Here is a 22,169-nt window from a genome sequence, read left to right as displayed (position 1 = left end):
TTATAACAGCCAAAAAGTGGAAAAACCCAAATGGAATGGATCAACTGATGAATGGATGCATAAACTGTGGTATATCCATAAAATGGAATATTATTAGGTCATAAAAAGTAAATGAAATAGTGATACATTCTACAACATGGATAGACTGAAAAAAATTCTGCTAAGTGAGAGAAGGGAAGCCAGACATAAAACATCACAAATTGTATGATTTCATTTACATGAAATATTCAGAATAGGCAAATCCTTAGAGATAGAAAGTAGATTAGGGGTTCTTGGGTTTGGGGAAAGGGCAAAATGCTAATAGGTGTTTTTTTTTGGGTGATGAAAATGTTCTGAAATTGGGTAGTAGTGATGGCTGCACAATTCTGTGACTATACTAAAAAACACTGAGTTGTATACTTTAAAAGGAAGAATTTTATGGTACAATGGAACTCCGGTTCTTGAATTTAATTCATTCTGGAAGGCTGTTTGAGAAGTGATTTGTTTGAAAACTGAATCAATTATCCCCATTTGAAATAATGTAAATTTAATTAATTCATTCCAGACCCCCAAATGATTCCCTGTTTTAGCTTTTCTTACATATAGAACAGTCTAATGTACTGTTTAAGTTATAAACAAGCACTTATTTTCTTAAAGTTATCAAAGCATTCCCTTCTAGCCTTAAAGGAATCACTTTCAGCACTCATTCCAGGGGTGTCTCTCAGGTCAGTATGTAGCATCTTTGCTTTTTCACATATCATTGCCTCCAAAATGCTGTTGTCAATGGCTAACTGCTATTTCTTTACCAAATCAACAATGGTTTTTCTACCTCTTCAACTGCCTGTGATCATTGTTCTTTCACACCCTTAGCAACATTAGCACTCTTGATGGCCTCTTTATGTTTTAAAACTGTGCTAATTGTCCATTTGCCAGCAGCAAAAGCAAAAAACCTACAAAAGTATTCACAACACAATTTCCCGAGATGCCAACAAGCTGAGGTTTAGTGGTAAACTGACTGGCATTCTCTCCTTTGTTTGTGGTCTGAGAGATCCTTTTTGCCATGCTGATGATGTATCAGCGTGAAAGGGTTGTTCAACAACTGAGACATTTTTTCCATGAACAAGCAGGTCCAGATTGTTCAAGATGGGAGACGTTTGTGAACCAAGGTTTGACTGTATCTGATTCATATCTCAATGAAGTTACGAAACTAACTAGAGGCCCAAAATTCATGCACAAAATTCATGCACGGTAGGGTCCCTAGGTCTGGCCAGTGATCAGGGCTGATCAGGGCCTTCCTTCCCCTGGCTGCCTGCTGCCGATCAGGGCCTTCCTTCATTCCACACCACCCCCTGGTGGTCAGTGCATGTCATAGCGAGCGGTTGAACTCACAGTCGGTCGAACTCCTGAGGGGACAATTTGCATATTAGCCTTATATTATATAGAAAGATATTAAATACAAAGTTTTAAAAGTTTTAGATTTTTTTTTTTTTACCCCAGTGAACCATCTATCCACTCCATATTCTGGAGACTTTACCACACTAAGCTAATCGATTATGGACCCATCCATTGGAATTATTTAGCAAGCTTTTAGGGGTGTGTCAGATATCTCTTTTACCTGCGATGTGGTGGTTGTTAGCTTTCAGAAAAGATACCTTTGTGATTGTCAGCTAGGCTACAAGACTTGGATCTGATCTGACTCAGAATGGCCCCTCCTTTTCCTCTGGTTATACATGTCAACCTTAGGATTAGTGCACCTGTGAGTTAAAATCCCGAATCTGCAAACAGGCAAGGATGGAAATGCTTATTTTTTGACATCTGACAGATGTGAAATACCTTTGGCTGATTAATGAAAATCCTTCCAACAAAGAATGCTGTATTTTTGATATTTTGACATAGAATTCAAGGGACTTCAAGATAGCACAGATGCTTGCCCACTGAGGGTGGAGGAGAGAAATATAAGAGAGAAATCACTAAGTTAAGCAACAAAGCCTTCTACCTGTCCCTCCCCCTCTTTTGTAAATTTTTGTAATTTTGGTTCTGTGATACTACCTAGTCAATACAGAAAAACTGACTGGTTAAGTTACTTCAGATAGGACTATCAATTCATTTGAGAAAAAATTCCCCAAACTTTCAAATGCTTTGTTTGACTAAATTGATTTATTTTTTAAATTTCTTTGTTTTTTTAAAAAATATATTTTTATTGATTTTAGAGAAGAAAGGAGAGGGAGAGAGAGATGGAAACATCAATGATGAGAGAGAATCATTGATTGGCTGCCTCCTGCACATCCTCTACTGGGGATCGAGCCTGCAACGCAAGCATGTGCCCTTGACCGGAATCAAACCTGGGACCCTTCAGTCCATAGGCTGACACTCTATCCACTGAGCCAAACCTGCTAGGACGATTTATTAAGTCAAAATAATTGATCTGACCACAACTGTGAACAGCACCCACCAGAGGAGCTGCTACCAAATGAGGAGCAGCTGCTACCACAACCGCTCGAGGAGCAACCGCAGCCCGAGGAGCCACTGCCACCCAAGGAGCAGCCACTGAACGACTCAACATCTAGATATGGTGGTATGATCAAACATGGGTAGACAAAGAAACCCCCAAAGGAAAAAAAAGGAGGACTCGCCAGAAAAGCAGCTAAGTGATACAGAGGCATGCAACATGACAGAAAAAGAATTCAGATTAAGGGTCTTAGAGTGCATAAACCGGATGGAGGGAAATAATTGATCTGATTACATAGGGAAGCACACTTGATATTTTCCCTTCTCTCTAGATTTTGGGTTATTGATCTTTCCTCCCACCTAACCCCCACCATCTCCTTCCCTGTCCTCAAAAATAGATCAGGAAAACCCAGGAAACTATTAGCAGTTGCGTTTGTTGACAGCACAGAACTGCTTGCAGGGAACCCGTGCCTAACTCCAATGGCAAGTGACCAGCCCAGAACCCAAGTCCCTAAGCTCATTAACACAAAGTGCTTGATCCGTTTCTCATTCAGTTGCCAAGCTCATTAGAAGCGCCCCAGGCTTAGCTGAGTATACTCAATTTTTACTAACTTTTCCCTTGGCTGTGATTAACTTGGTGCCATAATGGCTTACGTTGGAGTTATCCGATATTACACAATAGCTAAGCGACTGGCATTGCATCCTGGGCAGGATGTTGCGGCCCCCTGTGCACCAGGCACTTTCATTTGCCCTCCCACAGCCCTAAAAAGTGGGTCCTCCTACATCCCCAACCTTACAGAACACAGTGAATAGCAATGTGCCCAATGTCACGCCGGGTGTCACGGGGCAGAGCCAGGATTGAGACGGGGACTGAGGGGTCCTAAGCCCGTGCTCCTCACCCCTGTGCAGACTGCCTGCTCGTGTAACTCAGAGGGGGTTGGCCTCAGAAAGTAATTGTCCTTCTATCTCAGTGCGTTCTTCTCATCATGCTAAGACATAGTTCTCATAAATAGGGAAAGTGTGTGATTAGCAGAGAGGAGGTCACACAGGAACACAGAAATGTGTGTGTCAGTAGGAAGGTGACAGCTGGGGAAGAGAGGGAGGCAAGTCACCAACTGTAGACTAGAGTCTAGCAGGTGAAAGGGAGACGTTGCATCAGGAGGAGCAGCTGCTTTGCAAAAATTGGATTGGGGAAGACCCGCTGCTGGAGGTCAGCTCCTCCCTGTCGCTCCTGCACACTCAGGCTTCCTGGCGATGCTGGTGATGCTACCACCATCACGGATGCAAAGGGCACCAGGGCAGCCCAACTCCAATACAAGGCCTGTTCCCTCTGCCACCAACCAGATGAAATAAACAGACACCTGTCCTGCCAGTGTGGCTCAGTGGTTGAGCGTCGACCTATAAACCAGGAGGTCACGGTTCAATGCCTGGTCAGGACACATGCCTGGGTTGTGGGCTCGGTCCACAGTGCGGGGCATAGAGGAGGCAGCCTATAGATGATTCTCTCTCATCATTGATGTTTCTATCTCTAGCTCCCCTTTCCTTCCTCTCTGAAATCAATACAAATATATTTAAAACAAACAAACAAACAAACAAACAAACAAAAAAATGGACACCAGTGCTCTTTTCACAAATGCAGATAACCTCATAATGGAAATGCTTATGCATCAGGTTATTGGGACAAGTGGGAACAATGAGACCAGAAGCACAATGGCAGTGTTTTCTATGAGAATGTGCCTTTCACCTTTGGATGGGTGAGACCAGGACAAGAGAGAGACTGTTGGCTGCATCACCTCCTTGCATCAGTCATGGATGGAGAATATAGAGGAAGAGGATAATGTGTGCTGTTGAGGGGGTGCTCATCAGATATCCAGATGATCAGTTTCTTATTGATTAATTAGTTGATGACATGTAGTAAGAAAGAGATCAGGTCCTCTTTGGGGTGACGTACATTTGAAAATATTTTGTCAAATGCCTTGATTGCTGTGACTGGTGCTGGGCGCTTGCCGTCAGCAGTAATCTCTGAAGCTGTCATAAGTGAGCTCACAGATCAATCCTCTGATTCTTAACGAGAAGTGTGCTTCAGGAGAGTTAAGAATATGTCCTTGCATCTGCACACACACAATTTATACCTGCATAGCTTGGGCTGCATACAGCATATGTTTATATACAGTTATAGTTGTGATTCACATCTGCCAATTTGGGTACTTCCATAACAATTTTTTTTATTAAGATTTACCACCTTAATAAATGAATCGTTAAGTTCTCAAGGTGGGTTATTTCTTGGGTATTGGAGTTTTCCTTTGATAAGAAAAGTTGTTCCACAAAGCCAAACACATTTGTATAGAGTTAAAATTAACTTCCTATTTTACCATTTGAGTTTTTACAGGGTGTGTGGAATTTCTTTGTGCAGCTCCTGTGTGTAGGAGCCAAGCTGTGTTATCTATCGCTAACAAAGGGTCTTTATTTCGTGGGGTCTGAGTTAGCCCTCTTTCCTCGCTTTTACCAAACTCTTAACACATCTCTACAGCAACACAATGAAATGTAATTATTTGTTTTCATTTCAAACCTTTCCCAGAGTTTAATTCTGAAATTTTAGCACGACTAAGAATCATTTAAGGTATTTGTTAAAAATGCAGCCCAAGGTATTCTGATTTGGCAAGTCCAGGGCTGGTGCCCAGTGTCTGTGTTTTTGAATAGGATACCCAGGCAGAGAGTCTGCAGGGAGTTTTTTGGCCACAATTTGGGAAGCTGTTGACCAAGTTATGAGCAATTCTCCAGGGCAAGGACTTTATCTTATTCACCTCTGTGTATTCCTAGGACCTGGCACATGACCTCTGACAGAGTCCTGCTCATTAAGTATTTGTAAAATGGATAGATGCATGTTTGGTTGGATGGACAGACAGACAGATGGGTGGATGGATAGATGGATGGATGAGTGGATAGGTAGATGGATGGATGGATCCATGGAACCAGTCTCTTTGCAAGTAGGCCTGACTGCAACCCATTAGTTGGCTATGAACAAACTTTGGAAGTCATTCATGTCTTTTCTAAACCTTAAGGAACATTTTTATTTCATTTTTTAAATATAAATTTTGTGTTTCTTTTGAAAAATGTTTTATTGATTTTTTTTTAGAGAGAGGAAGGGAGAGGGATAGAGAGATAGAAAGATGAGAAAGAAATATCATTAATCAGCTGCCTCCTGCATGTTCCCCACCAGGGATTGAGCCTGTAACCTGGGCCTGTGCTCTGATTGGGAATCAAACTGGTGGCCTCTTGGTTCCGGTGTTGATGCTCAACCGCTGAGCTACACTGGCCGGGCAAGGAACATTTTTATATATTTTAAATAAGAATAAATAAGTTCCTGTCTAAATAGGAAACACTGTCACTTTTCTCAGATTTCAAAAGTCATCAAAGCAAAATTTGCACATCTTGATTATCTCATTGTTTTTGCAACTAGCTCACTGCTTGGTTTATCCTACTTCGTGCAAACAAGTCAGAGATATGTTTACATCACAAATAAACTGCCTTCCAAGTGCCTTCACACTGAATTTGGATTTGAATGGTGCTAAATGTGTTTTCACATTTGGCTATTGTGGTTAATATGACCATTCACAGCATGTTTCCATATATCTTCATAACAAATGAAAACATAATTAGCCCTTATTCAAAAATAATTTGTTTTTAAAGTCCACTGATTTCTAAACGTGTCCCCCATTTTAAGAAACTCCTACAGGAAAACATTCAAATTTATGGAATGCATAAATTCAGCACAAACTCATTTCAAAATTTCTTTGCTGTACCCTAGGCTGTTCACTTCAGGGGGCATTCACACAACTGGATTCTGTAACACATTTAAAATGTTACTCACTTTGCAATAATCAGACACTTATGGGATGTAGTAGCACCTCCATGAAGGTGATTATCTCATTGTCAGGTGATTATTTTCGGGTCTGCGTCTCATGCTCACCGTGAGTTTCTTAATGAGCTTTATCAGGTTTACCTTTGTTTCCTTAGTGTCTTAAACACTGGTGTCTAATGCTGTAATTAGTGAATTCTTGCACATCTTTGCATCCCTTGAGATTCTTATTACATTGTCGGACCCCCACCCCAAATATTTATTAAATGAATATCCTTGCTGTAGAAAGGCAGATAATTCCATATTATGATGTATGAGTACCGCATGGCTGTGGAAGGGGAATGAAGGGTTTGAAGGTTCCTTGGATATTTCTTCTTGTTATAAAATAAGAGTGACCTTTGCAACTCCATTTAGGTTCAGCTGCTTCTGAGTTACAAGGTGTTCATCCAGGAAAGGCCATTTCCCGTGGTCTGCTCACCCCCAGGAGACCACAGAAGTTCTCTGTAGAACATATTACACTTCTCGTCCGCTGAGGGCTGCCAGGGGGAGTTTTATGACAGTCCTCAGTGCTGGGAAGAATTACCGTCAGGAAGGTTCAGCTCATTACTTCTGGTCTTCACCAGCGATTCTCAGTGGCAGTGGCCTTTCCGCGGCCATGTCCCCCGCTCCTCTCCTCTTCCCAGGGAAGCAGAGTTGAGCCTGGGAGCAGAGGGTGCCCGAGGCATCAGCCAGCAGGAACCTGTGGAACTGGGTGACTGTAGCATGAATTCAAAGAAAATGGTCTCTTTTTTGTATGTAAGATTTGCTGTGTGAGTTTTATGTATAACCAAATACTGACTTTTACAAAGTTTTTAATTACTGGGAGAGAAGTATAAAGTACAGCCATATAGTCCACGTTAATGAGTGTGTGTGTGTGTGTGTGTACTTGTCTACAAATTAGATTTCAACACTTGGCCAAAAAAAACCAACAACACAAAAAAACCAACATGGATTGGGAAAGACACAATGCCCAGAGCGATTTCCACTCAGGATTCCAATTCTCCCTACAAACTAGCGGCACTGCTGTGTCACTGAAGGGAATGGACAGGTAGACAGGGCTCCTGTGACAGGTGAAAGAAAGGCTGTTGTGAATTGCCAGGTGCTAGACCAGTGGTCAGGTTTCTTTGAGTTCACTGCCCTTCCCTTCCCCCGACCCCTCTCCTCATCATTGTCATGGAGGTGGGTGGAAGGCTTAGAATGGAATCTATGTCACTGATTCTTTTCTTAGGTCATTCCAATTATCCATACCATCTTACTATATCGACTTCATTGTATTTAATTCCAATTTTCAACTTCCAGGAGACCTTAAGGGAGTGAATCATAAAATCTTCCAAGATGACCAGTTAGACTATAAAAAGGACCCCTTATTCATGAAGATGTGTAATTGTGGAGTCCATGTCTGAGTCACAGTCCAATCCCGGCGTCTCTGGGTCCTGTCAGTTCCATGTACTGTGACACTGCACACGGGTGTTTTCCGCTGGGACTGCCTTGTCCCTTAGTGTGGCCACGGTGCTTTGCACAGCGAACTGGAATCATTGCGCACATTATATCGTGTCCTGAACACAACCATCTATTTTAAATGAGAAACAGTCAGTGAGGCAGGCCCACATGGAGAAACATGGAGGGAGAACCACAGCTCCCAACTCTGGGGAGTTGTGTTGGGAACAGGAAGCAGATTGACAACGTGACAGCCATTTCTCCTTTCAGTCCTGCCGGCTGGTGAGCACTTCATCACAGGCCACTGCCCAAGCCCAGCCCTGCATACTTACTAGTAAACTCACCCGGCCCAAAGTTAGCTGCCTGGAGCTGCACAGTTTCAATGGACTGTCAGCCAGTTCGCTGCTTCTGCTCCCCAAGAACTGCATTTCAGAAAAACTTTATTTGTATCATTCTTTCCCCATTTCCAATTTCTCTTCTTCTAATTGCTGTCAAATAAAATGTTTTGCTTTAGCCATTCCCTCTTTCTTCTAGCCCCCTGCCCCCAATAACCCTACTGTATAGGGGAAGTACCAAAACAAGAAAAATCAGAATGATTTTGTCTAGAATGATGCAGACTTTAAAAACTGTGTGAGTTTTCCATGTGGGATGGCTCCCATGAGGACGGGGTGGGTTCCTTTAATGAGAGTCCCAGTCTCTGGATGGCTCCTGAAATTCCTGCGTGGGGGAAGGGAGGGGTGCGGTGAGGAATTTCTCAGCTGGAAGAGAACAAGTTGGTGGCCTCCTTTGCTCCTGCAGCCAGTGGTGCCCAGTGGTGGACGGGCTGTCTGCTCCTTTACAGGGCTCGGAGGCTGCCTGCCAGCTCGCTCACACTGACGTCCACTTCAGTCCTAACTCACGTCCACATCCCAGTCGCCAGCAGTCTCTGTAGGGCCCTGTGCTCTGGATTTGAAGCATCATTCCTCTCCTGCGATCCTTTCTGATTCTTGCTTGGATGGCTTGTAGCTTTCCTTGCCTGCCAGCATCTCTCCTGTGCAGCCCTGACGCCAGCCTGGCCCCCTGCCCAGCCCACAGCAGCCTTTCTGCAGAGCTAACAGTTTCCCCTACTGAAAACGTGGACAAGGTTTGAGTCTGAAACAGCCATGACACAGTCACAGCTGCAAAGCGTCTCCCTTTCCTTCTACTGACCCAGCTCTTAGAGGAGAAGACAGAGGCCACCCTTTTGGATCCCAGTCCTGCCAACCGCTATTTTTGTGTGGGGTCGTCAGAACCTCTGTCGCTTAGAGGTTATGAAGTGGCTCTTTCAGACCAGGGCCTGCGCTTTGGTTGGTCTCACTTTCCCGTCTGCCTCCCTCCTCCCACCTGCTTTGATTACAAAAGGGATTAATGTAGACAAATGAAGAAAAAATATCAGATTGGTGCCAAAGTTTGAATAATTTCCAAGTCAGTCCTTTCAGTAAGAAAGAGAGCTTTCCTCACCTTGCAAAGCTGAGCAGGTACTGTCCCCACAGGTTGTCCTCGTCCTGCTAAGATGGAGGGAGCGCTCATCTACGACAGGCACCCACCTCTCGGAGGTCGCGTGCAGAGTGCAAGAAGTATTCCCAACAACAAAACACAAAGGTTTGGGATGATCTGCTTTTGACATAAACCGTGGCGTTTCGAGGCTATTCTGTGGCATCACGTTTGCTCTCTTGCATTCTAACGCGGTTTCCTGAGAGAGCTGGGACACTGACAGCTAATTGGAAAGGAAGCACGTCACACATGGGTTTGTCAGCCTTCACGTGTTCTGTGGCCCCAAGCACAGTGGTCTAGAACTCAATTAGCGTCATCCAGAAAACCACCTGTCCTACGGCACTCCTTCCCGCAGCTAAATGTGCCAGGATGTCTCATTTACTCATTAAAACAGCCCTGTGGTTTGGGCTTCGGGGTGAAGGAGAGTGATTCATCCGACTGGGGTCTTTGGGGCCTGGTGTTCCCTCATCCTCTCTGGGGTCACAGACCTGCAGAGGCCGTGCTCGTGATGCCCAGGCGGGTCTGGGCTGGGTGGAGAAGTGTCTGCAGCGTCCAGCTACACTTGTGACTGGTAGGAACCTGGCGCAGTTGGGGTTAGGAAGCCTGTCCTCAAGCATCTGAGCCGGTCCAGCATCTCCATCAGCAGCTGACATTCTGATCCCTGTCTACCTGGCGCCTCCATCTCAACTGGGTGAGAAGTCAACTGGGAAAAGAGGTCGGATTTTAAAAACGTGTTTCTGCCAACACACAGTTTCAGTTCGCTGTGTTCTCTGCATGGGTCAGGATTTTGGTTTTCTTTGATTGTGGGTCTTGGTTCAGACAGAGAAGGGTGCTGTCTGCATGGTGTCTGGTCACAGGCTGCTGGAGTTGTCACCTCTTTGGAATCTGAAGTGCAAAGTAAAATTCTGGATAAAGATGCCTCTAGGTTTACTAGACATGGTGTCTATACAAAGCGAATTCCGGGCTTTTCTTCCTTTGAAGTCACTGAAGCCTCCTCATAAAATCCAAGTTTTGCAGGAGCAAACTTCACGTCCTGAAACCAGCAAGGTACCACCCCGCTTCTCCCACTCACTCGCCCCTGTCCGTGGGCAACTCTCTCCCTTCCACAGGACCTGGGGCCTTTTCTATCCCATTAGGGGCTGGGTCCGCGGTTCTAAGGTGCTACCATTGTCTGACCTCCTGGCTGAACCAAAGACCAAGTCACAGGACAGTAGACACGGACGTCGGTCACTTAGCCTTCCCCCGCCACTGCCCTCGGCCTCAGAGGCGCTCAGCCCCTCCTCCTGCGGAGAAGCTGCCCATTTCACAGACCAGGTCACGCAGAGGTTTTGAGGGAGGTGCCCAAGGGCACCCAGCTGTATGGGGTGGAGCTGGATTTAACCCGGTTGTCCCTCAGGTTTCTAAAACGTGATGGCCTAAAACCACACTGCAGTCTCTGTCCCACTCTTGTCCATCCCCCCACACACCCCGAGGCCTCGCTTGGCCACATGATCCCTCAGGGGCTCCCGCAGCTGCAAACAACTCCTCTGGGAAGACCCAGCCCCTCTGCAACCACTGATGCCTCTCCTTCCAGCGGGCACTGCCAACTCGGCCCTGCGCTGTGACACACATCCTCCCCGGGCCTTTCCTCACGCTGTTCCAGTCGTCTGGGGGTGCTTCCAGACCTGCACGTCAAACTCGCCCTCCTCTGGTAAGGCTTTTCTTCTTCCCTGGTTTCATCAGGTTCCCCCACCCTTCACTTTCCCACGCTTTGCCTGTGACGCCATTCTCACAGCAAAGGCCCCTGTAGCTGATGCCTTGTCCTCCTGGGGGGCACCTGTTTCCTGGCCCTCTGGAGGTTCCAGGCATGGGGACCCCAATCCGAAGTTCTGAAGTGCCTGAGCCTTCCTGCCCTCCTGTGGTTGAGGCTCAGATGTGTCCCTTCTAGTAGGGATGAGGTTCTATGGGAGGAAAGCCAGTTGCTGCATAGCTGCCTCCATGTCCTGGGCATTCCTGCTTCCTGTCTCCTGGCGTTGGGGCCCTGAGTGACACTCCATGGGTGCTGCCGGCCAACACGGGCATTTAACGGAAGGGTCCTATTCACTCCAGCTTCTCAGTCTAGATAAATGAATCAAAACTCTCCCCAAACCAGGCAAACTGAGTCACTTTACCAAATACTCTTCCTTATGCTGACGTTGACACCATCGCGCATGGCTAAGCCGTGGAGAGACGCACCCTGCGGGCAGAAGACGGCGTCTTCACTGCCTCCTTGGAATCACCACCTCAGGGAAAGTGCCCCCCAACCCCCCCTTACAACAGCCTCTCCTGCATGGGGTTTGTAGGGTGATTTTTATTCTGAAGGCTTATGTTTTTAAGTGCTCGCACAGTTCCACTGGGCGCATGAATTTAGAAAAATGCATTTCAAAAATGTTTAATTGTGGTGCTATTGTCACAAACTGTAGTTCCACCCTCCATCATTGAGCCCTAGCAAGTGCAGATGGAGGTGACAAGATGGGGAGGGGGCAGGAGGGCATGTGAGCTCAGAGAGGTCCAAGTGACAGGAAGGACAGTGACACTGTGAACCCAGGTTTCACTCCAGCCCTGGGAGAACAGGGGTAGTCACTGCATTTTACTTTAAAAAAAATACGGCCGTATGAGGAGGGAGAAACTGGATCTGAACATCTCTGAGTCCTTGCATTCCAGATTGCTCCAGAGAGCTGAGGGTGGAACAGACATGTATGACCTCAGGATGCAATAGATTTAAACAGCCTGGGACACACAGCCAGTCTGCAAGCCTTCTCAAGGACCCTGGTGCCAGGAGCAAAAGGTAAGAGAATCGGAGGGGGTTTCTCCCTCATGTCCCTCTCTGGACACCACCATGAGGAGGGGAGGCCCCCGGGGACAGCCACAATGAGCACAGATTGCTGTGTCACCTCAGCTTCCTCCACCTGCTGCTGTCCCCAGTTTTGTCCCCTTCGGTCTGGGAAACTAGACTGTAATGGGAAACACTGCTGGAGTGAGAAAATACAAGCTCTGGTTTTGGACAGAATGCTACAGATTGCGTGTCAACATGGTGGCGTGTTTGTGTGTGTTACTCTTAAATGTTATACAGTAAGTGGCTGCTAGCATATTGGGCCCATGTTGTACACAGTGTGCTGGCACATGGGCCTCTTGCACTGGCTTCTATTTGCTTGGAGCATGACGGCAGAAAGCGAACTGAGGCCCAAAGAAGCCCGAGGGCCTCTTAGTGCAGCTAAGGGCAGTCGAGGCCCCGGCTCCCACCTCCCCACCCAGCCTGAGCCCCAGGTTGGTTATTTTAGAAGATGCACCCCCTCCCACTCTCTCCCCTTGCCCCCCTCAATGGGATTAGAGGAGCAAATCTAAATTTTTCTTGGAACATTTGCCCTGCCTCCTCCCGATGACCTGTGTGTCCCCCTGTGCCACATGCCCACAGCCAGCGTCCCTGGAGTAAGAATGACAAACACGGGAATTCCCTGTGCCAAGTGCTATTATAAGCACTTTGCATATATTAACCATTTCATTCTCCCACCATCATGCAAGGTAAACACTTTCACGATCATCTCACTTTACAGGCCAGGAAATGAGGCACCAAAAGGAAGCGGGGAGGCCCCACAGTGAGTGAGGGCCAGGCGGTCTGACGCGGGAGGCCATGCCAACTCCCATCTCCCTGGACCATGTTCACCCCCTGACCCAGGATGGGAGTCTTGTGACCTGTCAGCTGCCCAAGATGGAAATGCAAACACACAGGTCGCAAAGCCCAGGACACGATGTCGATGCTCAGATCGTCTGCTCATTCTCTGCCAGAACCTGGGTAATCCTGGAGGCACGTCCATCAGGCCCAGCCCATAGTACATGCTGCATACATGCCCCCTGACACAGCGCTTACATAGAATCACATGTATGTAGAGCATCCAATGCAGGGATGGGCAAAAGTAGTTTTACAGTTGTTCATATGGAAAAATATATAATACAAAACAAACTGTTTTACATACTACAGCTGTGAACCTACTTTTGCCCACCCCGCTGAAAGGGGATGAATAAACTCAGGGTAATTGGAAAGTGAGGGTGGAAAAGTGAAGGGAGGGACAGAGACAGACAGAAAGAGACAGAGATACAGAGAGAGACACAGAGACAGAGATACAGAGAGATATATAGAGAGACAGAGATATAGAGAGAGACAGAAAGTCAGAGACAGAGAAACAGAGAGACAGAGAAATACAGAGAGACAGAGGGATAGAGAGAGACAGAGAGACAGAGAGACAGAGAGAGGCAGAGAAACAGAGAGATACAGAGGAGGCAGATAGAGACAGAGAGACAGAGAGAGAGACAGAGATACAAAGATACAGAGAGATATATAGAGAGACAGAAAATCAGAGACAGAGAAACAGACAGAGAGACAGAGAAATACAGAGAGACAGAGAAATAGAGAGGTACAGAGAGACAGAGAGATACAGAAAAACAGAGAGAGACAGAGAAATAGAGAGAGAGAGAGAGAGAGAGAGAGAGAGAGAGAGAGAGATTGCATATGGCCCCAGGGCGCTCATGGTGGTTGGTGGGTTAGCTGAGCACCACATAGTGGGAGTGACTACCAGATAGTTTGATGGGAAGAACGTTCCTTGCAGCTTCCTGAGAGTCTAAGGAGGGAAGCCGGCCTTAATGCTTCTCAAGGCATCACCACTGCCTGCTTTGCTCACATTTCCTTAGGACGGGGCCAGGGCCTGAGGTGTGGGTCCCCCACGTGGGCCGGTGGGAGCAGAGCTTTAACTCCTGAGAGGGCCCTGCCCCTTGCAGGGCAAGCACTGGGCAGCACCCAGTAAAGTGCCTCTGAGGCCCGCAGGTGTCCCAGTGGCAGCTGTCCAGCCATGTCACATCTGCAACCGGCCTCCCTGCCTCTGTGGCTGGACTTGTGCCACCTCGTGGCCTAGCCCAGACATGGCCTCTGCATCCTGCCTGGCGGCCTTCCCACACAATCCTGCTCCGGCCTGCAGGCGCCACAGACCTCACTCCCTTTCACCCAGGACACCCCCTGCACCCCACCGTTCTCTTGCCTCCTGATTCCCAGGGGACCAGAACTCACGTGGGAAGCACAAGAGTTTGGAATGTGAGGCCTAGGAGAAGCAGAGACAAGGAGGAGCCAGGTTCCAGTGCCCCCTCTTGGACCCAGTGTGCACAGCCTACCATGCACCACCCATGTAGGTCAAACATGTCAAACTTGCTGCCTGCGGGCTGCATGCCTTGTTTATTTGGCCCGTGTTAGCCTTTGAGTTTGACATGCTTGATGTAGATGGAGCAGCTGTAGGGCCGCTCAGCCGGTCAGCACCACGGGGAGCTCTCTGCTCCATCCTGAGAATAGGGGTCTCTCTACAGGCAGCTGGCCTCCCCGTGGGTCTTCTGGGGCCTTGGGGGAGCAGAGGCCAGAGGCCAGATGCAAGTAGCAACATGCCCCCACAGCCAAGGACAGCACAGAGGGGGAGGTCACTGCTGGGCCAAGGAGCTGAAGTTTGCAAGGGACAAAGCCCTTCCAAGATGTTGCAAATGGCAAGCTTGGACCCCTCCCTTCCCTGCATTTCTTTCCCATCTCTCATGGGCACCCTGCAGCTGCCAGGAGCCCCTCCCCGTCTTGACCAGTCTTCTTCGCTGTCTCTGGCTCATTTACATGCTGGCATTCTTCCATTGGCTGTCCCTCTCCTTTCAGTGTAAGAATGTGTCTCCAAGGAAGAGGGGACCTGGTCGCCCAACAAAGCCTCCCAGAGAAGGGCAGGCTCCATGCTGACGGAGGTGATCTCCCAGTGTGGGGGCCATTGGCGAGCTCCCAGCCACCCCGGGCTCCGAGGGGGGTCAGCCCAGTGAGGGACCCCCTGACAGAGAGTTCTGAACGTGCCCCCAAGTCCGCCCCATCCTGAGCTCTGGTGTTCCATCTGTGGGACTCAGCTGTGGGAGTGGGGCCCTGGCCCTGGGGGCCCACTTTCCGATCATGTGGCCAAGCTCTGGGACCTCTCAGTCAGTCAGCACCTCTTGCTCCCTGTCTTGAACGAGCAACACGCACCCTTGAGTCACTGTCACGGTGCCCGGTCACACGGTGCTGCGTCTCCTTAACAGGCCTGTGCAGGTGCTGGAGTCGGGGCAGAGGCAGGCTGGCGTCTGAGGGCTCCCTTATTGTCCTCCTGGCCCCACCCTCACCAGCTGGACTCTGAGCAGAGGACTTGGTCTTCCTGCACCTCAGTGTCCTCATCTGGGTGATTGGAACGTGAACGTGCCCCTCCCAGGTGTTTATCAGTCTTGAAAGTGTTATTGTATGTAAAGCACCTAGAACAATACGGGGCCCAGCGAGCCTGAGAATATCAGCTCCTAATAAAATCTCCCCATAGTCACCACCGTCACCAGCATGAATCGTGGCTGCAGAATAACGAGGCAAGTGGGAAGGCCTGCTTTATAGACTCTGCTTAAGAAATATTAACTATATTTGAAAATGCCAAACAGTATTGAGAACACACAGACTTAAATACATATTTAGCTCTTACCAAAAAGGCACCAAACTTGTTTCAGTAGGAAGTCAGATGGTAGAGGCTACTCTATCAATGTATATTGTGCATTGTATATCGTGGTATAAGTATTTATTTATATGTGCATTCTGTATATACATTGTGTAAATGTGTATTGTATAAATATTTATTATATCACACTTCATATCTATAATAATAAAAGTGTAATATGAGGGGCAATGAGGCAGGCAGGTGAGCAGTTGGGGCGATCAGGCAGGCAGAGTGGTTAGGGGGAATCAGGCAGGCAGGCAGAGGCGGTTAAGGGCAATGAGGCAGGCAAGCAGAGTGGTTAGGGGCAATTAAGTAGGCAAGCAGACAAGCGGTTAGGAGCCAGTGGTCCCGGATTGTTAGAGGGTGCAGGCAGGGCTGAAGGACCTCCCCCCCGCCCCCCACCTCCACCCTCTGTGCATGAATTTCATGCACCGGGTCTCTAGTATATTGTATAAATGTACTGTTAAGCATCTACAAAGCCTGCAAAACCCTCATGAGGGAGGGATTTTAGAAGAAATTTCCATGTGCAATGACAGTGAAGTAACTGTCACTGTCGTTCCTGCCATCAGTGCTTCTGAGAGAACAGGGACCTGGTGAAGGTCTGGCCGAGCAGGGATGTTGCTGTGGCATCGGCCGCTGTTCCAGGGTGTCCTCGGCACAGAGCGGGCAGTGTGAGGCCAGTTAGGTCTGTACTGCGGTTTAGAAAAACCAATAAAGCCTTGGTCTCAGCATTCTGCCTATGAGACCTGAAGTCATACCTCATGAAATTGTAGGATTAGAACTAGCCTCATTCTGAGAGAGTAGATGGTGAGAACCAGATCCTGGAGAAACCAAGCCCTGTGATCTTCATCTTTATGGAGAACATCATTCTTTAGAAATCGCTCTCCCAAAATCGAGGTGGAAACAAGCTGCTTGGAGAAGGATGCGGTGTTACCTGGGAGGAGGCCTGCTTCTCTCTTTCGATGACTGGACGATGAAAGTCGGTGATTGGACCACGAGTGCAGTGGCACCAACCTCTTTACCTGAAGGGTGTTGGGAGTGATGCTCAGTCAGGATTGTCTTGATGATGAGCAAGCGTCCAGCCCGCTCTGCTGGTCCTGCTCCCCAGACGGAGGCCGGGAGCCCTGAGGGTCCAAAGGGCAGGTTACCTGGCAGTGCAGTCGTATGAGCCATCGCTGGGCAGGTCCCTGGCCCTCCTTCTAGCACCTCCTGCATTTTGTGCATGCCCCTGGGCACTGTCACGTCTGAAATGTTTTTTCGTTGATACTACTTAAAGTGGTAGCATTACTTAATTTCATTACTTCCCTACAGAGGTAACATGAGGGCTGCTTCTGAAGCTTCATTCACACAAGACCGAGCCTTTGGGTAAAGCAGAGACATGTTTGCTTCTGTACACGTGTGACCAACACGGGTGTCAGAACCAGATGCTTGGCTTGTTGTCCCCTGTGTAGGGAGAACCCAGGACTTGGGGCAAAAGACATTAAATATTGGTGCCGGTACCCAAGTTCCTGAAATTACGTCTCTCCATTGTCGACTGTCTGCCTCCCCCCGGTGGCCTTGGGGAGTGTCCTCCATGGTCAGTGGTGGGGGGACCTGCCTTCAGGGAGTGTGGGTGGTGGTTCTGGGAGCCCAGCCAGGACAGGGTGCCCGGGCATGATGTCCCTGAGCAGGTGCGAACAGTGCAGCTACGCAGGATGGCGAAGGGAACAGGAGCTCAGGACCACGGTGCCAACAGGATCAGCCGGACCAGCCGGACCAGGCGCCTGCTGCATAGACAGTGTTGGGCCAAGCAGGAGAGCAGAGCAGCCTTTACAGGGACTCTTGGAATTGCTTTGTAAAGATCAGTCCCTGCATCCAGACTGTGTGCCAGACAGGATTTGAATTTAATGAAGCCGCCAGTGGCACCTGGTCCTGGGTCCCCTGACCCACTGGGCCCCACCCAGCCCGGGGACGGGTCGAGGGCCCGGTAACGAGCCTCAGGACTGCAGTGCCCGAGTGTGATGGATGGCCCTCAGCCCTCTCGCTGCTCCGAGCCCTCCATCATCCCGTCGGGGTGGTTAGCAGACTGTCAGAGAAAAATAATTTAGCAGCTGAGGCTTTAACTGATGTGCTGCTTTCTGGGGTCAAATGACTGTTACGAAGCAGTGGTGCTGCCTGGCTCCTCCACCGCGCGAGCTCGGGGGTGACGACACGAGAGGAACACGTCTCGGCTGCAGCTCCCTGATATCCCTCAATGCTCATTTGGGGTGGGTGGGCGGAGAGTGGGTGCAAGGGGGAACGAACGTTTCTTACTGAACAGGAAATGTGGGGCCGTGAGGGCTTTTGGTGGCGTGGCCACTCCAGGAACGACAGGCCGGAAGACGAGGGGACACACCACTGCACGCTCTGCAGGTGGGCCTTCTGGGGAAGGAGGTGAGAGGACAGGTGATATGGAGGCCTTGGGCCACCTGGGCTCAGCCAGCTTGTGGGGCGCATAGTGGCTTCCTTGGGCGTGGTGGCAAGCTTAAGTTACAGTTAACGGAGAAACAGGATCAGAAGGAAAAAGAGAGAAAACAATATAAAATGGAGGTGCCAGGAGGGAGAAATGAGGCTGAATTCTTCTGGCAGGAGGTGCTCAGGGACCTTCGATCCCCACCTTCTTTCAAACACCCCGTTTCTATGTGGATTGCGTGTTATTTGGGGGTGGGCTGAAAGGCAAGACCGATGGAGATGATGGTCTAAATCCCTACAACCCGCTCTTGAGAAGGTTCAACAAATACGTGGAAATGACTGATGGCGTTGGGGGCAGAGATAGCAGGAGAAACAGCCGTCCCTCGATTGGGCTCTTGTTGGACAGTCTCTCTCCCTCACTCAATGAGCTTCGAGCGGAGGACCCCCCTCCCATCAGTGCTTTCTGAGCACTGTGACTCAGCTCGAGGCATCTGTCCTGTGCGTTTGGTCGCTGTGGCTCCTTCCTGCTCCCCGAGGTCTGGGCAGCACCCTGCCTCCTTCCACTGATACAAGGCTTCCCAAAGTGACGGCAGGTTCTGACCCAGGGGCTGCGAGGTAGGTGATCGGGACAGCCATGGTAGCAACACCTCACAGTTACTGGGGACTTACCTGCACTGCACTGAGTGCATTTGAACTATGTTCCTCCCCGCGATTGACACCAAAGTGAATAAAGATACTTTCCTGCCTCTAATACATTAGTGATGCCTACCGACAATTTTGAAAATGCTAAGACAGAAGGTAATTTGCATATATAAGCAGTTACAAGACTTGGAAGGACAAGGGATAAGACTCTTTCCTGACACATGGACGGCACTATGAAAGTGTTTTTCGCATGAGCAAAGGTGAACCAGCGTGAGAAAGCAGACCCGTCGCTGGTGTGAAAGGGCCAGAGGGAGGTTGCTGACACCAGGTCCCAGCCTGCCCTTGTTCGGAGCCCTCTGCTCCCAGGTGAGGGTTGGACCCTCTGACCCTCCCCTCCGTGTGGCTGCCGCTCAGGCCCCTGCCTCTGGGTGGAATGACTGAGGCGATGATTCACATTCGCTTCCCTTTCTCCAGACTCCCCAGTGAGACACTCCACCCAAACTGCTACCTAACATGCATTTCACCTCCTCTAGTGCTCCTGCTGCAGAACACTCAGCAACCAAGTCACTGAAGGGCAGAGCCGCCGATGCCAGCTGTCCTTCCCTGTCAGCCCGTCTGGGGACGGGCCCTGCTGTTGCCCTGCCCCGTTTCCTAACATTGGTGTCATCACAGACAACACCTGACTTCACTCTTCCCCCGCCGCTCTGCTAAGTCCGAATGTTGACGTTCTTTCTTTATATGTACACGATTCTCTCCCCTTAAGCCTGACAAATCCTCTAATGGTGAGGCTGAACCGGAGCTGAGCTGGCTGTTCTGGGAGAGGTGCGTGTGGGCGCTCTCTACTTACAGCGACTGGAGCAGGGGCTGCCTGCTGCCCGTCCCAGCTCATGGTCTCCTAGCATCCGGGAGAGGCCACCTGCAGGGAGCTACCTGAGAATTCTCACCTGGGGCAGGAGGTGACTTTTACTCCTGCTGGGCATGTGGCCGGGCAGCCGGATGTCGAAGAGGGCCTGGAGGGCCGCCTGCGCCGCCTGGCCCTTGGCCAGCTTCTTGCTGCGTCCCGAGCCTTCAAACATCCTGCCGTCCACGCTCACGGCCATGACGAAACTGCGCGGCCGCTGCCTGTCGGCAGGCTCCGAGAGGCACACGTAGCGCAGGCCGGCGCGCAGCTGGTTCAGCACCACCACCGGGTTCCTCTCGCCCGGGGCCACCAGGTCCAGCGTGCTGTGCAGCAGCCGTCCCCGCCGGCAGACGGGGGACAGCAGCTCGGGCTCGGCGGGGCGGTGGCCCGGGAAGGCTGCACTGGGTGCCGAGGGCTCGAACTGTTTGAAGAGCGTGTCGGGGAAGTCGGCCTGGTCGGAGGTGAAGTCCGTGCAGGGGCTGGGACTGCTGCCCATGGCCAGGTGGGCCTGGCAGGCGTTGGGGAACTGCACGAAGGAGCGCAGGGCCAGCTCGGCTGCCCGCATCTTGGCCTTCTTCTTGGTGGGGCCCGTGCCCTCGAACGTGAGCCCATTCACTTCCACCGCCACAGCGAAGACGGGCGCGTGCACCGGGCCGGTCTGGGACACCATCCGGTACTGCAGGCCGGGCCGCAGCTCGTGCAGCTGCACCAGCGCGTTCTTGGGCGTCATCGACCATGAGAGCGTCTTCCAGATCAGCTGCAGTTTGCAGAAGTGGCCGCTGTTGCCCTCCTCCAGGGGCCTTTTCCTCTTCACGCCAGGCGCACCGCCTCGGGCCCTGTCGCCCGCGGGCAGTGGCCGTGCCTCCAGGTTGCTCACATTTCGGTTCTCCTTCACGTCTGCGCTGCTGGTACCTGGAGGTGAGAACAGACAGCGGTGACCAGGGGTCTCAGCGCGCCGGGAGACAGACACCTCTGCAGACTGCGCTGTGCACAGGAGCCCAGCCACTTCCTTTCTAGGCTGACAGGAGTTACTAAGCTTCCCTGAACGTGGGGCCGACTGCACAGGAGGAGGGAGGACACCCAGCCCTGAGAGTTCCTGCATTTCTGAGAATGTGGCGTGTGGATGTGGTGAGCCTGACCTGCTCACAGGGGCGCCCACCTGCTGCTCTGAGTGTGGCTGAGATGTCGTAGGCCCTCTGCCCCCCTCTCCTGAGGCCTCCCCCAAACCGAGTCACAGGTGGCCCTTTCTAGCCGCTGCCGGCAGCGCTGAGAGCCACACGGGCCTGCCCTGTGTGCGGACTGGTAACTGAGTTGTGGCGCGATCATAGGATGGAACGCTCGATAGCACTCACGGTTGATGAGCCAGGTTTACCTGCTTCATCATAGAGGAAGCTCAGAAGCATAATTTGGATGATAAAAGCAACTTGAAAAGTAATACACAGAGTGCGATGCCGTTAATATAAATTATAACCACACAGGCACTGCATGCGGTTTGTGGGATCAGTCACAATGGTGAAGCTTAGATGCTAACCTTCCTGGGAGACAAGGAGGGAACTAATGGGGGCCCAGGTGGAGGCTGCATTTGCATCTGTGATGTTTTAATCTTTTGCAAAAAAACAAGAGGAAGGCATTAAATTTAGCAAAGTCATCCCTTGCAAACTATACGTGGTGGATGTGTGCAGTGATTCAGCTTTTCTGGACAGGCTCTCGGCTCCCTTGGATCACTCTTGGCAAGGGAAACTGTTCTGTTTAGAAAACCTCAGCTTGGATCGTCACAGAACCGCAGGACCAGAGTCCCCGGCGATGACGCTTTTGGAATGCTGACCCAGTGTCCTATGAAACGCTCCGGGATGACGGCCCCACCGTGCAGTTCCCTGTCACCGAGCCCATGGGCACCTCCGCTCGGGCACCTCTCTTATTCCTCACATCTCTGTGGCGGTGGGTGTCACAGCAGCATTTTCTAGGAGGGGAAGCCGAGGCTCAGAGAGGCGGACCAGGTGGATACCTGGCCAAGAAGCATTTCACCCTGGGAACGTCTTGTTCTGAAGGTGGATGTATGGGCACCGACAGTGCCACATTCCTTCGCCATTTCACAGGGACGCCCGCCTCTGGGAGGGAATGAGGTGCTGAGAGTGCATAGCCTGCCATTGGAGAGGGCGGATGTGTGAGGCAAGGAGGCAGGGCCGGGACTCCACGCAGAGTCAGGACCCCAGGCAGATGCACTTCTGAGCCCTTCGATTTCTCCGTGGGAACCAGGATCTCGGGGGCTCCAGGTGGCTGGGCAGCAGGTTGGCCATGAGTTTTCTCTTGTGAAGCAAGTGGGACCTTGGGATGATTTTTACAGCCAGCCTGCAGCTTGTAAATGGACGCTGAGCACTCTCCCCTCAGC

At 50.2% G+C, this 22,169-nt stretch overlaps 1 protein-coding gene across 1 annotated transcript in view; it reads right to left on the bottom strand.

Moving 5' to 3' along the window:
- ADARB2 (adenosine deaminase, RNA specific B2 (inactive)) overlaps positions 1–22,169 on the bottom strand; it is a 168,593-nt gene that overhangs the window by 103,881 nt on the left and 42,543 nt on the right. The window contains exon 3 of the mRNA XM_023753600.1: positions 19,824–20,692. Coding sequence (XP_023609368.1) covers positions 19,824–20,692 — 869 coding nt within the window. The remainder of the gene's footprint in view (positions 1–19,823; positions 20,693–22,169) is intronic.

The sequence above is a fragment of the Myotis lucifugus genome, unplaced genomic scaffold (genome assembly GCF_000147115.1).
Source record: "Myotis lucifugus unplaced genomic scaffold, Myoluc2.0 scaffold_47, whole genome shotgun sequence".
Lineage (NCBI taxonomy): Eukaryota > Metazoa > Chordata > Mammalia > Chiroptera > Vespertilionidae > Myotis > Myotis lucifugus.
Note: the sequence above shows the minus strand (reverse complement) of the source record. Positions and strands in the feature narration are given on the sequence as shown.